Source organism: Agrilus planipennis, unplaced genomic scaffold (genome assembly GCF_000699045.2).
Source record: "Agrilus planipennis isolate EAB-ADULT unplaced genomic scaffold, Apla_2.0 scaffold5, whole genome shotgun sequence".
NCBI classification, from domain to species: Eukaryota; Metazoa; Arthropoda; class Insecta; order Coleoptera; family Buprestidae; genus Agrilus; species Agrilus planipennis.
This window is the reverse complement of record NW_020442468.1, coordinates 3,203,880-3,221,377: the sequence shown is the minus strand read 5'-3', so window position 1 is coordinate 3,221,377 and position 17,498 is coordinate 3,203,880. Positions and strand designations below refer to the sequence as shown.

Sequence of the window (17,498 nt, the reverse complement as noted above, 5' to 3'; positions counted from 1 at the left end):
GTTGGTCTGTGTTCTGTCGGAGCTGCCTGCGACGCGCTGATGAGATCCAAAAAGATCGAAATCGCGATCCGCGTCTGGCAGTTTCGACAGAATACAGACCACTTCGGATTATTTTATTATGTGTTTTGTTTCTCTTCCCACAGAAATCGAGAACGGTGAAGAAGTCGTTCTAAGGGGATGCCAAGTTTCCATCACCGAAAATCCGAAATTTTGTAACAAAATCGAAACGGTAGGGGGTAAAACGATAACACACTGTTCTACATGTAATACAGACGACTGTAATTTAGCCCCGACTAATTTACCCCTAAAATGGCTTACGCTAGTCGCTCTGGTCTCATTTTTAACAATTACAAATTTTTATTAACTAATTAAATGAACGCATTTTGCTATTGACATAAGAATTAATATAAGAGTAATTAAAACAAAAACACTATTTATCCATGTGCCTGAATTTTTTTGAAAAATTGTAAATTACAGTTACATAATTAATACTATTTATTATGATATGGAATTGTAACGCTTTGTTCGAAATGACGATAAAAAAGGAAGAACGTTATTGTTATTATTGATAAGAAGCTTGAACTGCAACACATGCATATATGTCAGTATGTCGTATCCAATGACGATATTCTCAATGACGTACGTAACTGCACACAATAAATTTTATGAAATTTTCGAATTTTTGACGGCAGTGCATCATACAATACCTACATATAAATAATGTAAATGTAACAAATACATCTTTTGTAAAGCTTTTCTATACCTACCTACAAAACGATATGCAATTAAACATTTATACATTGTACTCAACTGTGTAATAATAAAATAAATAAAAAGAAAAGATGGAAATCAAAAGTGTCATTTTACTTTTCTTTTTCAAAATTGCAACCTTAATATTATAAATTTTAAAACCGATCTCATTGGCTTAAACAATGATTTATCGACCATTGCCAGTATATATAGCTGCTCAAAAATGTCTTTCTCAAAACAACTTTTATCCAATTGACTCCCAATTATGATGCGATCTTTCTAGTTAAATTTCGATCAATTAAAAACCTTACATTTTATGAGCAGATTTGTACTAAATTTTTCACTTCAAATGCCTACCATTTTCGAAAAAATCAATGCAGTAGAACCTCGATAAGATAAAAACCAAGGGAAACGTAAAATAATTTGAGTTATTAAGGCTTTTACTTACTAAGGGTTTAAGTTTAAGCTATTCTACACTGTCTAAACCATATAAACAAGCATTTTCTAAATTAGGAAATTCAGCAATTGTTCATCTTTTACATAGAAGACTTTCTCCCGATTCAAACCACTTTTCATTGTTTACTGAGGTGCGATGCCCAAATTATTCGTTTAAGGTATAGAGGGTTTTTATTTTAAGTAATTGGGGTTTTGGACTTTGAGGGGAAGGAAACACAACATTTTATGAGTTTATAAAGGTTATTAAGTTATCGAGGTTTAAGTTATCAAGGTTCTACTGTACCTTTAAAAATAGCTACATACTTCTCACATACAATTTCAATATCATATACCTAACTCATGGGTTTTCTATCATATCTCACATTAAATGATATTTAATCGATCAAAGCAATGCTTTCTTTAATGTGTAATTGATAATTAATCGAGTGTAAACAATGGAACCCTAAAGAACCGAAGACTGAAACTCTCGTCTAATGACTGAGCACATCGCTTTCCAAACCTGAAGATCAAGGCGAGATCACAATGATTATAACAACAGAGTTTTTCGATCAATTTAGTAATCATCATCATAAGGTCATCAGTCCTAAGACTGGTTGGACACGGCCCTTCACTCTTTCCTATCCTGAGCTAAACTTCGCATTTCCCTAAAACTAGAACAGCCCAGATCCTTAACTATTTGCGAAGAGTAATCTAATCTAGGTCTACCTCTACCCCTCCTAACTCCTGTTTCTGCCTCTAATATGTCTCTGACTAGACCTTCATGCCTGAGAAGGTGTCCTACCAAACTATCTCGTCTATTTTTTATTGACTTCCATAGAGTCCTCTGTTCTTCCATTTAGTAATCATTTAAAATAAAATCCAATGGGCTAATTGATTACGAAATCGCCTATTTATTATGGGTTTACTATATGTTTTTGGGTCCAATCCAGGACATATTCTTGAAATTATCCAAAGAACTATTGGAAATACACAAGTCAATGATTCAGAAGGTCCATTTCATTGTAAGTTGAAAGGTTTCTTGAGCTGCCCCTGTAGCGACAACAACCTACAGTTGACAAACGATATCTTTTTATTATTTGAAGCACCGGTTTCTTATCAAACTCATTATAAATTTCTACCAGATCTAGAACGTCTTCAAGTATAAATTTCTTTCAACAATTTTGAAGGTTTTGTTGATTTATTTCGTGGACGCGTATCGTCACGACAATTCCTTTATCGACGAAATCCTTTTTGAGTTGATATTCTCAGCATTATAATCTAGATCATCTGGCATTGATCTTTTTGCTCTTTTTCTTCCTCGTGTCCAGCAGACAACTGGTTATCATTATCCAGTTTATATTTCATGCAATGTTTTATACGTAAATTCTTTGCTGAACACACCTATTGATAATTAATGCCACAACCTGATAATAGATAAGTATCTACCTACCCAGGTGTCTACCTTACACGTTTAAATTTTATATGGGCCTTCAATTTCAAAGCCTCAGTTACTTCTTATGTTACGGAATACGTTTTGGCGTTGGTTGGGGATTTATTAAAAAGGGTTTCTGGAAATTTGGAGGTTCTCCGGGACCACACGCTCTGCATGGGCTATCCCATCCGCACCCCTTCAGTTCCCTACTGTACCCTGGATAGCACACAAGTATTTATGACTGTTCGGGAATGTATGATAAGATCACCCATTTATTCTATATGTATTAGTCTTCTGTATGAAGCGGGTTTGAAGCTAAACCATATAAAAGTTTCCAGAAGTTTCCATACTCTTTCCATGTGTTACTATGGTAAATTATCTCATCTTCATAGACACTTTTCAACCCTCTGCTGTGCATCTAATCAATCAAAGATAAGTCTAATAAAATATGGAACGTGATGTCTGCTAAAGCTGTAGGTACAAAGTTGCGTAATTTTTGATACAAACCCCGTATAAATAACGTTTTTTTTATTGCTTTTATTGCTTGTGCATGAAGTCACGTACGTTAAAATGGCGCCAGAAGTATTCAACTGCACGACGTATATCTTTGATTTCTTAGAAAAGTGTTCTACAGGAAACACTTGACGTACGATCATGTCATAACGTTTTAAATCGGTTTTGAAATTCTTTTACAAGATACCACATCAAATTTCACCATTAATGAGATTTTTACCATTTACCAATTTACTTACTGAAGTCCCTGAACTTCTGATGAAACGCTGCTAATCTTTTGTTGGTTCAAAGAGTCTTTTTTCCGCCCGTTTGTCCATATTTTCGTAAAATAAGTTAGGGTACTTCCCCTGCCTTATCATTGTGAAATAATCATGTAATTTTTAATCGGAAAACATGTAAGTAGGTACTGAATTATCGGCTATTAAGTAGGGCGTGTTGTATTTGTTTAAGACTATTTTTAAGTTGAAATAAATATTAATTTATTGTGCTTTTCGTTTTCGATTACGTCAATAACAACTGCACATTTCACTTTTTTATAGATATCAGTACCTTTAATATTACGAAAACAGGAACAGGTGCAGTAGATATTGAGCAGTATAGAAGAGAAATTTGAAATTAAGTAATTTGGACCAAAATTAGTGACAGATGATGAAAGTCTGTGCTCAAACTTTCTTAATGAAATGAATCTTAATAGGCACACCCTTTCGGGTATTGAGGAGCGACAATAATTTTTCGTCATTAATTTGATGGGCAGATGTCGAACCTCTAATCTTCATGTAACATCAAAGGAATAGTATAGGTAAACTCAAAACTACGCATCTTCAACATATATTACGCTAGCAGTAGCCGCGATCCGTCTAAATTTGAACGGTACCTTTGTCATAGCACTTGAAACCATTCCCACCATAGTCCCTAATGGTTGCCCTTCGTGTGTAGCACTTAACCCTTGATCTTTTTAACTCCTGGTTTACCTAGTTAGGAGTGGTATTTTGCAAACTACTTATTTCATGGTGGACGATATTGTTGTACGAGGAACCTTTGGGAAAAATTTCAATCGTTTTGGCTCGGCAGTTTGAGCTGTGTTGAAACATCAGACCTTGAACCCCCTTTTCACATTTTCAGGGGTTAAATGTTAAAAAATCCTTTTTTAATGCTCTCCTATACCTTGCATAAGGAATGTTAGTGCAAAATGTCAAATCCCTAGATCCAAAGGTTTGGGCTATGCCTTGACGTATGACTCAGTCAACTTGTCCATTTATATATAGCTAAATATATATTATAGATAGATGGTTGAATGGTATCAAATGAAAGGTACATGTGCACAGAACTCAGAAACACCGAAAAAGTTTACTGATGCATTGTCTAGAAGTTTAGGTGACTAAAAGTAGGGAGATGATTTGAAGTTGCACTAAAACGTATCAAGATTACTTGTGGATCGAGAACTTTTGGCTAATATTTTATTTTAATTGTGGTTTTCGAAAAGTTGGTTTGAAAAGTTTTGAGAAGCTGGCAATAGTCAATGAAGTAAATAATATAAAAAGCAGTTTTTGAGATTCCCGATAAAAAACGTTTGTGATTACCTTGAAAAAAGCCGATGTCTCAAGGAGTATTTGACGAAATGTTGACGAAATGTAAGCACTTTCTGAACAATCTAATCGGCTAAGACGTGCAAATTAATTAAATTTAAACAGAAAGGAATCTGCAATTGCATAAAAAGATAAGACAATTATTGTATGTACATATTTACATTTATGATAAATAAAAAAAAAATACTGAACAACTTTTTGTACATTATAATTTAAACTGCAAGACTTATTCCAGTATCTTGTCAGATGTTCTGGAAAATTTTATTTATAAAAGTACCCACCTTAATTTTTGCAAATTAGATAATCCTTTAAATTTATTTTTGTTCATTGCTATTGTTGTTAAAGGAAAACTAAATATTATTTGATTGTATTGAAAATATCAATATTAACTGATTAATTAGGAATTTTGTGGTAAGTATAACTATAACATTGTACAAGAAAATCAAATGGAGTTTTTGTATCTGTATTAAATAAAACACTAAAGACTAAAATCCAAAATACCACTTAAGGACTTTTAAAAACCTATGGGAACAAGTAAATCAAAACTCCAAGTTCAAAATCAAGAAGAAAACATACTGTCCTATTCCAATTTCGGATCTTTTCAGGTTATTGCCAACGTTCCCAGCAGGGGTAAGTCGAAGCATGCAATCAGGATGTTTTTGTGGACAATGAACGACTTTAAGTTTCGTATAACCCAAGGCACCTTCAGTATCCTGCATCTAGGCAGGTAAAATAAAAATCGCATCAGATCCTATTTTTTGCTATCTCTCCACTAGGAGGAAAAAATTGGAAATAGCAAAAGTTTTGATTCACTAAATAAAAATGCCCCACATTTTCGAATTGAGCAAAGTGTCTTGGGTTATAATTATGGTTAATTTGTTAAAGATTATTAAAGATATATCTAGGTACGTTTGGAGCATGGCTCAAGGGGCTATAGGAGGTTTTAGAATGAGTAGAACTGTGGGCAATACGGAAGTTAATAAGAAACAGACGAGATAGGTTAGTGGGACAACCTCTCAGTCACGAAGGGCTATTAGAAGCAAGAAAAGGAGTTAAGAGGGACAAAGATAGACTTGGAGTAGATTCGGTACTGTTTGTAAACGGTTACAAGAGATGTTGGTTGCTCCAACGAGTCCAATTAGCCTTCAGGCTGATGCTATTATGATCATGACGATGATTGGGTTAACTTAATACTCAGGGTCAGCATATGGACCAGAACTTTCAGTGAAGGGGCACAGGTCTTGGTCCATCCGCAGTGAAGTCCCTGTATCTAGTTCAGTTTTATAGAACTCAATAATTTGATTTTTTTTATTATATTTAACAAGCAAACAGCTTTAGAAGTCCTAAGCATAGATTTCAATTTTTAATAAAGTCTACCAGTATCAGAAGGCCTTCACATGATGCAAAATTGTATCAAGCTATTTTTAATTAATTTATTGATCGAATCGAAATCGATGAGAAATTATTGCCTTGACTCAAACCTTTATATAATTTACTTCATAAATCATAAAGTACCCTTAAAGAAACACGCAGTCCGGCGAGAATAAAACGAAAACAAAAGGATTAAAAATAACTAAAATGGTACTGCTACACTTGTTACTACATAAATATAACGATTTTGTTATGAAACAAATGCGATTGTTAGTAGAGGGGAATAACAAAAAAAAAACGCTACCTAAGGATTAAGGCTTTTTAAGTGCCTATGAATCATCTCATTATAGAAAAACGGATACATTATTATCGCTTTCCATAATCTATCATTTAAAAAGAGATTTCACTTTATCGATCTCTTTAGTTTTCCGACTGACGCTGATAAAGTCATATGTAGCAGAACAATTTACAACATCAAAAAAAATGAACATGAAAGTAGTTATTATTTTAGTAATTGCATCGTTTTATGCTAATGGTAAGAGTATTTCTTTTCCTTTTAACAAAACAATTTTTGGGTTACGTAGTTTTAAGAAATTTTGCAATTCAACAAGTTGAAATCCCAAAATGGCCCCATGAGAGAACGACATTAATATCACAAAAAAAAATGAAAACAATCGCAGTCAATTTTTCTTCTGTGTTTGTATAGATTTATTTAGATCAATTTTGATTTTATATCAGAGTATTTAACTATATCTAAGTAGGTACTTAAAATCACTTGGGATATCTACAAAAATTAACATTTACCGATTTAAGTAATAATTGTAGTATTACTATTCCATTAATCGATATAATTTATCGAAGAAGCAATCTCCAAAATGTCTATTTCATAATTAGAAATTGTTGATTAAATGCCTGTTAGATTTAACAATAATGAGTATAATTTAAATTACTATTAAAGAATTGTAAAAAGAAAAAGAACTCAATATATTCGTGCTATGTAGTTGAATGTTTTGTGAGACCACTCAGTATATGTTTATCGATGAATAAATATACGAAAGAGTGTTGATAACATATGGTTTGGCTTCGCTCTAAACGTTTCATTAATTTTGATTTTTATCAATTTTTATTACATCGATCGTTGTTGACGAAACAAACGTAATGTTTTATAAGCGTCACTTGTTGATCAATAATTAAAATATTACCATTTAATTTAAGGAGATAATATTACACGTATTATATTTATTTCTTTCTTTTTAGTATTGTCACTTGAATGCCCATCTTGTAGAGGAGCGGAGTGCTCAGATCCTCAAACAGTCTTTAATAAATGTAGCCGAGAAGTGAAACCTTTGCCATTTGGATACGAAAGCAAATCAGTAAATAAAGGTACCGAGAAACTGGGATGCATTTCCCTGGAATACGAAATTGGTAAGTCATTCTTCTTCTCCTCTTACTGCATGTGCTAATTCATCATTATTCTCATTTTACGGTTGACTACCTTGGAGTCGAATATCTTTCATTCAGCCACATTTTACTATACTCATAGATATAAACATGTGGACAGTGTAATCCTCGTAACTATTAAAAATTGTCAGGGAAATAGAACGTGTCACCAATAAATTATAACTTTTATAATTAGTTATTCCTGAGCAAAAGATGTTTCATTTATCCTCACTTTGTTGTTAAGTGTATTTTATTATTTTGCAGAACCGGAAATGCAGTATTTCGTAAAGCAGTGTATTCTAATACCGGACAACAATCTGTGTGAATCGATTTCGAATTCCTTGCCTTCTTCAGTTGTAATGACAAACTGTGAATTCTATTCCGAAGATGGAGTTCAAAGATCTGCATCTCAGCTAACGAAAAGGGATGATGAGTTACTTTTACCGTATGAAACAGAAGGTTCTGGAGATGACTCAACAACAACCGCTGAATCAATAACTGATGCACCTTCCACGGGTGACCCTATCACCGTCGATCCAACTAACCCCCCAACCCAAGCTCCAACTCAGGCTCCAACTGCACCACCAGCGGATGGTGGTGTGTCTGGGATTGCAGTGTCCATCTTTGTTCTGCTATTTACGTGTCTGGTACAAAGTTTAGTTTAAATAGATAAGTAGTTTAATTTATTTTTTTTGTAAATTTGTGACTGTGGAATGTAAATTCCAGAAGGTGTGCAATTAGAATTTATGACAGAGTAATTGTTAGAACACACAAGGCACCGTAAGGACACACTGGCACACACATATATTTATTTATCAAAACCAACATTTTGCTGTTAGTTTTTACTGTTCTTGTAATTAACGGAAATGATGTACAAAATAGATATAAATTATATTTATTATTTATTAAAAGTGCCTTTATATTTCCGGGGTTTATTAGGAGAAGAAATGTTACCATTTAATCTACTTAATGTAAAACTATTTGTTATTTATTTGTACACAATATTTATAAGCAAAAACTTGTTTTGATATGATTATAAATAATGGTAAAGCAGTAAAATACAGAAAAATTTAATAATAGGTCCTTTTTAATCAAGAATATTGATTTGCCAAAATAAACAGGAAATTTAAAAAAGGCTCTTGTAAAACCACAAAATTGTTCAACTAGGGTACTAAAAGACTATGAAATCTCAATAAATGAAAAGTTTCGATTAAACTACTTATTACTGGATAAAAATTTATCTATTACGATTACCATGGGGGTAAATATTTAAGCCTGTACCAATTCGTATTAAAAGAAGCGGGTAACATTTCACCACTAGCGCCATCTACAGTTATACGGATGGAGATACTAGTGACCATAGATTAAATGACAGACAGACTGACTGACAACAAAGACGTTTTACCGCAAAAAGCTAGGTTTGTGCTGGTTTGTGCAACAAAATCCATGAGAGAACCGCGCTTATTTGTGAGCGCGTACGCGGTGTGACTGAAATAGATTGTTTATCAAATTGTTTGTGTGTAAATTATGAAGAGACGAAATGCTGAAATTGGCAAAATGCGAAGACCTTTAAAACGGAATAAAATAACAGAAGGATTTTACGGAAGGTACGTTTGCTCAATAGACGGTAATTATGTTTATGTTTAACACAAGGAAACTGTCACATTCTAAACAAGTTTATCCCATATGTCCCACAAAATGGCTGGATTTTGAGAAATAATAAAAAAGAACTTGATCTATTTGAAGTACAATTATTATAATAGAAAACCTGCTAATTCTGTGCACTAAAAGAACTTTATAATACGTAAAACAGTCCATCAGTCAAAGGACTATTATTGTCATTTAGTAGGTTAGTTATCTGTCAAAACAATTACTTAAAATTTAAAAATTAGCTTTTAAACAAATTGAGAACGTTAAACAGCGAGTACTTCTAATAAGAAGGTTTAAATACACTAATAAATCTTACGACATTAGGGAAACTGTCCCTCTTTTATTAATTAGTGAGAAAACTAGACCTGTAGTGTTCTTCGGTGGTGGTTGTGTTCCAAATAATAGATGATAATTATCATTTGAATAGTTGCAGCCTCGCACCTACGGTGTCTAAGAGAAATGGAAATTTTGCATCATACCATAAGGTGTTTTCTAGTAACTCACACTCTGAACCGCATACTAAAAGTTAATGTGAATAAACCTTGGATTTACCACCAAATAAGAAAATTGCTAGAAGGAAGGTGAAAGCTTGGAAAAAAATACAAAACCACAAATAAGCCAAGTGACTATAGCGCATATAGAGTAATCGAATAATCAAATTCGTTGATATCTTAGATGAGGCAAAGGAGAAAGGATTATGAGAAGGAAGTCATCACCCGGGGAGGCAAATAACTGTTCTCATCCATGGAGCACCTGACTCAGTCTAAAACAGGTATTCTCACAATCAATCAGAAACCAAGCAGAACTGCTAACTGACCTAGCTGTCAGGTGGAGGCCTTTGCAGCAGAGATGCTTAAAGACTTCACCATGGAACATGCAGTTGATGAACTGGGTGCTCCTGACGTCAGCTGTAATGCTGGAGAGATTATCCTGAAAGATGTCTCCTTTCAAATATAGATGTTGCCCAAGTTTTAAGTAGTCTGAATTCCGACTCCCTCCTGATAAGATTCTTGCAATCCTGTTGATCAATTGACCTTCCCTAGGCATCCCTGAACACTGGCTTCCTCTCATCATCTTGGAATGATGCTGTGGTGACTCCAAGTCTTAAAGGAAGGGGACAAGCTAGATTCACTAAACTATTGACCAATCAGTGGGCAAAGTTATGAACCGCCTCATTGTCTGCAATATCCATGACTTTATCCTGGGAAAGAACATCTGTGGACACCTGTACGAGTGCTCTGGACCTCGATAGATCAATGTCATCTTACCTATACTATGTCATTGCATTAGCAAGGATCCCAACAGGCTCTTGATGAAACTTTGCTCACTGGTCATACTTCTCGATTGGATAACTACCTGTTGGAGAGAATGTTTCAAGTTAGGATTGGCGATTTCATCTCTCCAAAACCGCTTTGTGATGGGGTTCCACAAGGATCTGTCCTTGGCCACTTACTGTTCATTCTTTACACCAGCGATCTGGGGAATGGCTTGGTCTCTTATAGATCCGGTGTAGTGTCATGACCAACTCCAAGCAGATCTTCACCTGATAGCAAACTGGTCGCTTATTCCGTTGAACGAGTCTAAGTGCAAAGTCCTCCACCTTGGGAGAAAAAGCCCTCGGCTCAATTACTGTTTGGGAAAAACCGTTGTGGAATCCACGACTGCCCACATAGATCTCGGTGTCATCATGACAGAAAATAAACTGTGATATTACACATTGGTTTCCTGTAACCTTTGATATTGTTTTCTTTGAAATGTTTCTAATTATGTTAATCTGAACACATATAATGTATACGATATATGTATAAATAGCAAAAAGCTCCATAATAATAATAATAATTCCTATTAAAAATCTTATTACGTTCCAGCACACTACTGTACCTGAAATTTCTAATTCTATGGGTTCTGGTAATACTGGCAGATTTCATCTTGGAATTCCGTTTTGAGTTTCTGTGGCCCTTTTATCTCTTACTGCGTTCCGTCTACGACTCATTCAGATACCAAGGTCTCGCGTTTAGTGTGTTCTTCGTCTGCATAGCCCTTACGTCAGACATGCTCTGTTTCTTTTTCATACCTGTGCATTGGCTCTTTTTCGCAGCCAGCACTTATGTCTGGGTGCAGTACGTATGGCACACCGATAAGGGCATATGCACTCCTACCATAATGCTCTGGCTGCTTTTCATCTATCTAGAAGCAGCTGTACGTCTAAGGGACGTCAAACACATGCCTGGACACTTGGATCTCTGTAGACCTTTTGCTGCTCATTGCATAGGTAAGAGTTTTAATCAGTAATCAGTAATGTCCATTTTTATAAGTGGTGGGGATTTCGTTGTTCATTTATTATGACAGTTTTATATATGTTTCGACGACTGTTATATTGACTGTTTAATTACAGGCTATCCGGTGGTGACGTTAGGATTCGGTTTTAAGTCGTACATAGGATATAGAATGAGGCAACGTAAGCAACGCGACGTTGCCAAAGAGAACGAGTTTTATCAGCAGCTATTGCTGCAAGCGTTGCCGATCGATTCTGCGGTGGCTGCAGCGGCGACAGCCATTTCCGGAAGTACGAGTAACGCCGTGAGTTCCGGTACGTCATGTGCGGTAGAAAGTAGCGCTGTTGTGCCGGCGACTTCGCAGAATCACATGCGAGCAACCGCGACAAATAGCAGCAGTAGTCGACAGTCGAATGAAAAGAACGGGCACATACCCAACGGTGGTGCGATGGCTAATGGGGGCGTCCATCAAAACCATACCTCTAATCAGAAATCGCACCATCGAAAATCACTTGACAAGAGCAAAGAGCACAACGATCATGAACATAAACACACAGGTAATAAGTAGTAAATAGTAAACCTGGTTTTAATTGTGTTTTCTAATGTTGCGATTTGTTGCAGAAAGGCACGTCGAAAAGCACGTGCAGCAGATGCAGCAAAAGCTCAATCACGTGCACACTAATGGTGCAGCAGTCGGAGCTGGCGCTGATGACATTGCTACCTCACCTGCGGAACCCGAGACGCGACAGTCTCGGCGTCGGGAGAAAAAGGAACAAGACAAGGAACGAGAGGCAGCAGAATACCTGCAGAGGGTCGAGGCGGACTTACGTAAGGTCCGTCTTGATCTGCAGCAGAGCAGGCAGAGCGAACAGGACCTGCGACTTCAGGTAAGCATTTTTTATTATTACATTGTCGATACGAATAATTATTTATTTGTTTGGTAACAGGTGGCGCATTTGACGACAAACGAAAAAGTTTCTAAGGGCGAGTTGTCAGCGCTTCAACGCGAGGTAGAAGACCTGCAAAGTCGACTTCAGAGCTCTAACAGTTCACGACAAAACGACAAACAAACGATCAGTAATCTGGAGCGGAAGCTCGCAGAAGAACGCAGACTGAGAACCAATAGCGAGGCTCAGCTTGCACAGGAGCGGAAGAGTAGAAAGCAAGAAGAAGCCAGAGCCGCACAGGTCAGAAACTACCCTGTAATAATTTTGAAAAATTGGAGTAAATTAATATTGTTTGCACTTGTTGTTTGTGACACTGTTTTAATTGTTTTTCCAGGTGGCGGCGCAACAGTCGTCTCGCGGTGAGTGCACGGATTCATGCAAGGCGCGCAGGCGCGACTTGGAAGCGGAACTGTCGGAGTGTCGAGCGACGCAACGATGGTCGGAAGAACGTTTGGCAACGCTGGAACGCGAGAACGCGTCACTGGCGGAACAGTTACCCGACACGGAGCTGTTGATGTCTGCGCTTTCGACTATGCAAGAAAAGAATACGCATTTGGAGAACTCGTTATCGGCCGAAACGCGTATCAAGCTTGACCTTTTCAGCGCACTGGGCGAGGCAAAGCGACAGCTTGAGCTCAGGGAAAGTGAGTTCTCTTTTAATTTTTTTGTTGTCATTTTAAAAGACAGGTATTGTACTAGGGACGCAGTAGGGTACATGACTTTTAGACAAGGACCTTTCAATTACTTCATTTGTTTGTATTAAAAAGAGCACCATTTATGTGAAAATGGGAGGGGGGTAAAGTTTAAATTAGTTAAATTACCTCCAAAACGTAGAATATTTTAACAAGAGAAAGCAACTGATTGAAATTTTATCTTCTTTATAAGAATGTTATAATCTTATTGAACTACCAGTGGTTTCACTGTCTTATTAGTCAAAGAAGAAACAATCCTCAGTTTATTAAAGTAGGATACTTAGAGGAATAATCGTTCACCTCCTAATGTACTTCTTATCGTCCTTCCCCTCGTTAGACTTTGACCCCCCCCTTATGTTTCAAGTGGGCGTTTTTTTGCTGTTACCGTGCATTTTTGTTATGGAACGCCCATATTGCCTTTTATGGAATAATATTTTGTTAATGACAGTTATGTGATGGCCCATTTTGTTAATGCTTAAGATTGGTCGTTTATTGTCATGTACCCTTTGCTGTTATTGTCTCAAATAATTTCTACGACTGTGGGGATGGTTTTGCAGACGCGAATCGTGCCCAGGAGCGCGAGATTGAGGAGCTGAAGAGCAAGATAGCACAAGTGTTGGCGGTGATGCCAAACGACACTTTCGGGGGTGGTCCCGCTCCATCGAGCACCATGTCCCGCGTGCGGCTGGCCGAAAGCCCACCGTCGACCCTCGATCCGAACGCGACCGCTTACACCCCTAAGGGGTCCCTCGTCACATCTACTGAAGCTTGAATTCGATGTAATTAAATTAACAGAAAGAAAAAGAATACTTTGTCGTTGAGTAAAACAACCGCGCGATCGTGGCGTACTATCATCATCATTATTATTACTATTAATTATTATTATTATTACGTTGAAGACTGCTGCCTTCCGTCAGCTCTGCACACTTTTACACACACAAACCCATTATTCTGATCGAGTTATTAATAATTGTTATTTGCCTTTTTCGCATTAAACAAATTCTACTGCGTTTTGGGATTCATAAATTAATGTGTTTAATTACGTATAAACAATTCAAGAAAAGAATTTGCTTGAATAAAGCTTTTTACGAATTGTTAATTTTAAACGGTACTTAATTAAAATTAATTGATAATTCTAGTTCTACTTAACTAGGAAATTTAATAAAACGAAAATGCATCACAGAAGAAATAGTTTCCTTTATTGTTTTAGTTGTTACTGGAATCGATCAGCGTTCTGGGTTGTGTTTTGTGCAGTTCTGCAGATTTAAGGTTTCTATTTATTTAAGTTAGAACTGATGTTTTTTCTGCAAGTTGTTTTTGTTCAGTTTTTTACCTGCTCTTGTTCTCCCTCATTTTTTCGGAATTAAATATATTTTAAAAACCTGACGTAATATTTCATTTCGGTATGTTTTTTTTTGGAAATTTCGAATTTTGAAAATTCAGGAAGGGGTTCACTTATATTAGACACAAGGACGTAGCATGCGATTTTCTTTTTTCTCGTTCTTGCTTTATTTTAATAACAATAATTTAGGACTTAAATTGTGATTTAGCATATAGGTTGTTATCGTCATTTCGTGTTAAGTTAAAACTTCTTTTTCTCCCACTGTTTCTTTAAAGTATTATTAATCCATTAATACGTTTGAAACTGTTTTCGATATTACAGAAAATAATCGCTTTTTTTGTATGTAGAAAAACATCAGTCAATAATACAAAATGTTTTTGATTAATGTTTAATTTCAGGACGCAATCATAACTATCGTGTATGTGATATTTATTTGATTTCATTTTCTTCGGTGTTTATAATTTTTTTTTTGTGGAAACAAACAAAGAAGCAAACAAAAAGGATGTTTAATGATACTGTTTATTTTTCATTACTTTTATGGCTCACTATGGCTGAAACTTGATCTCTTTAAAGTACCTTTAATAGAATTTTAAGTTGCACATTTACGAAGAGGAAGAAATATCTTTAGGATCTTCACAATAATTTAACTACTTCAGTGTACGAAGAAGAAACCTAAAATGCACGAGTTTGTTTTATTTTATAATCTTTTTTAACAATGACTTTCTGATTTTTCGCATTTTCAGACAATTATTAATCCTATTATAAACATTGTGCTGAGGTTTCTGGTCATTTACAGAATGTATATTATTTTTAATCGTGTCGTTCCTTTTTGCTGCATGAAATCGGAGATTTGTTTCTTTTTTTTTTTTTTAATATTTATAGGAAACACTTTTATTTTGTAATATTTACAATTTGGAATAAACGTTGTTTGGACTACATTTGTGACCTGTACATTGTACTTAATGAAAGGACGTGTTAACAAATAAGTTTTGAAACATATAAACAGTCTTTTATTTTACTTTTCACTTTTCTTTTCTATTCAAAATTAAGCAGCCATTAGTGGTGAGTCTTTTTCAAGGACGTCTAAAACATGCAACTAAATTGAATGGCTATTTTTGTCACTGGTATTTCAAACCAGCTCTGATTGTAATTGATAAAAGGTTTGGGTGGTCTGCCCCTTCAACCATAAGTCTTATATTTTTCTGTGCAAGTTACTACTACTGATATGTATGGTACTGAACAGCAAGTTCCGAAGGTTTTTATAAATATTTGTAAGGTGTTTCCTTTATAACTATTTTTTGCTCGTATATCATTGGAAAATTGTAGAAAACAAATCTACCCTGGGTAGATATACTATGATTACAGAAATGGGGAACCTTAGAGGTGTAAAATCGTATAATAAAAACAATGAAAAAATATTTTGTTGGAAAGAGGTCTTTTTTACATGTAAACTAGTTCAACTTCTAACTATTGGTAATAAATTAGTCCTAATCATAGTAGCTCGCACCAAACAATGTAAGACTTATAGGTGAGGGGGTGCTTTACCCCTGCATGTCCCCGGCTATAACAGATTTGTCTTATTTGCAGTTAAATGCTGAAATTTCTAACGAGAAAAATAATCACTTATTGCCTTTCACGAAGTGTTTAATATATGTATAAAATGGTTTTATCGCACAACAGAAGTTTTTGATGTGGTGAATAGTAGAACTTAGAAAAGAAATTGAAGCATTTAATTGTAAATGTAAACAAATTTCCTAATCTTTACTAATTACGTGTAATAGTGATACATTTTTTATTCAACGTACATACACAGACATTTGTGTATGTAAATTTGGTAATTTAATTTCGATTCCACCAAAAAAGTTAAGATATTTTTTATACTATGGTGCCCCCCACCCCCTGTTCTGAATTTTCGGCCATGGGCCGCAATAAAAGACGACGTGAAAGAAGAAAGCCCAATTTTATAGTTAAATGCGGTAATTTAATGATGCTTTGTAATACATTGAATAATGTGAACAGGTACCATTTGTATCTCCGGAGATCCCGTTTCTTGATATTGTCCTTTTTGTTTTAGTTCCTACTGTTTTATTTTTGATTTTATTCTCGCGCTAATATACTTAACGTTAGACAATTCGAGAGGAAAATATCACGGGGGAGATTTGTGGTCTCCGGTGCCATTTTTGGTACCTGTAACCAAATAGGTAAGCGATGGGTGTGAAATAAAAGTTGTGTGTAAGGTCAGGTTTTTGCTCTCTATGTGTTATGAACCAATCGAGTTTTGACGGAAAACGAGACATAATAAAAAATATAGTATTCTAACTGTTGTCTTATTTAATACGTTGTCTGTTGTTTTGATCTTAGTGTCAAGAGTAAGACACAAAACGGAGACATAGATATAAAAAAAATTGTCTACTTTTAATTTGTGAAAAAAAAAAAATAAAAACAGCTAATTAAATAAAATTAAATAAATAATTATTAGGTACGTATAATTTGAAATTTCACATACACTTCCCGTATGGCTACAGTTGCTATGTGCGTAATAATAGTTTAATGAAATATAAGATACTAATAAATAATTTGTGACGCATTTAGAATTAAGTGATTTCAGATCTTTATCTGTTAAGGGCGTAATAAGTTAAGGTGCTTAAGTGTCAAGTGAGTTTATGTTCCTTACGTAAGTACCCAAAACAATAATTGTTATTACAGTTTATGATTAGCTAAAATACAATACAAAAAAAAACATTGTTCATTAATTTTAAAGCTTAAGGTATCCCCGAAATGCTCCTTGTTAAAAGGCAATTATTCAGACATTTACAAGTCGATTAAGGGCTGATCAGTTCTAATTTGTATTCATATAGAGTTAAAACTTTAATCCTAATTAAGAAGGAAAAATGCTAATTTATTTTAGTGCTTGGGGTAATCTGAAGATTTAACTTGGTAGTAACTACTTATGGAGTGTTAAAACTTGAGACCTAGTTAAGGAGGAGCATATTGCTCTTCTATTTTAATGACTGTGATGATCTCAAGATTCTCCTTGTTAGGTAGGTACTTATTGGAATCTTTA

At 35.1% G+C, this 17,498-nt stretch overlaps 2 protein-coding genes across 2 annotated transcripts; both read left to right on the top strand.

The window, feature by feature from the left end:
* The first annotated feature begins 6,494 nt into the window (after window positions 1-6,494).
* LOC112906688 lies at window positions 6,495-8,604 on the top strand. Its single transcript, XM_025981310.1, has 3 exons — window positions 6,495-6,622; window positions 7,345-7,512; window positions 7,792-8,604. The coding sequence occupies exons 1-3, from the start codon at window positions 6,571-6,573 to the stop codon at window positions 8,190-8,192; spliced, it is 621 nt and encodes a 206-aa protein (XP_025837095.1). The 5' UTR covers window positions 6,495-6,570; the 3' UTR covers window positions 8,193-8,604.
* Window positions 8,605-8,913: 309 nt separating this feature from the next.
* On the top strand, window positions 8,914-16,753 carry LOC108736573 (macoilin). The gene is made up of 7 exons (XM_018469042.1): window positions 8,914-9,134; window positions 11,046-11,449; window positions 11,573-12,010; window positions 12,075-12,340; window positions 12,401-12,640; window positions 12,735-13,044; window positions 13,650-16,753. The coding sequence occupies exons 1-7, from the start codon at window positions 9,055-9,057 to the stop codon at window positions 13,862-13,864; spliced, it is 1,953 nt and encodes a 650-aa protein (XP_018324544.1). The 5' UTR covers window positions 8,914-9,054; the 3' UTR covers window positions 13,865-16,753.
* The last annotated feature ends 745 nt before the right edge of the window (window positions 16,754-17,498 follow it).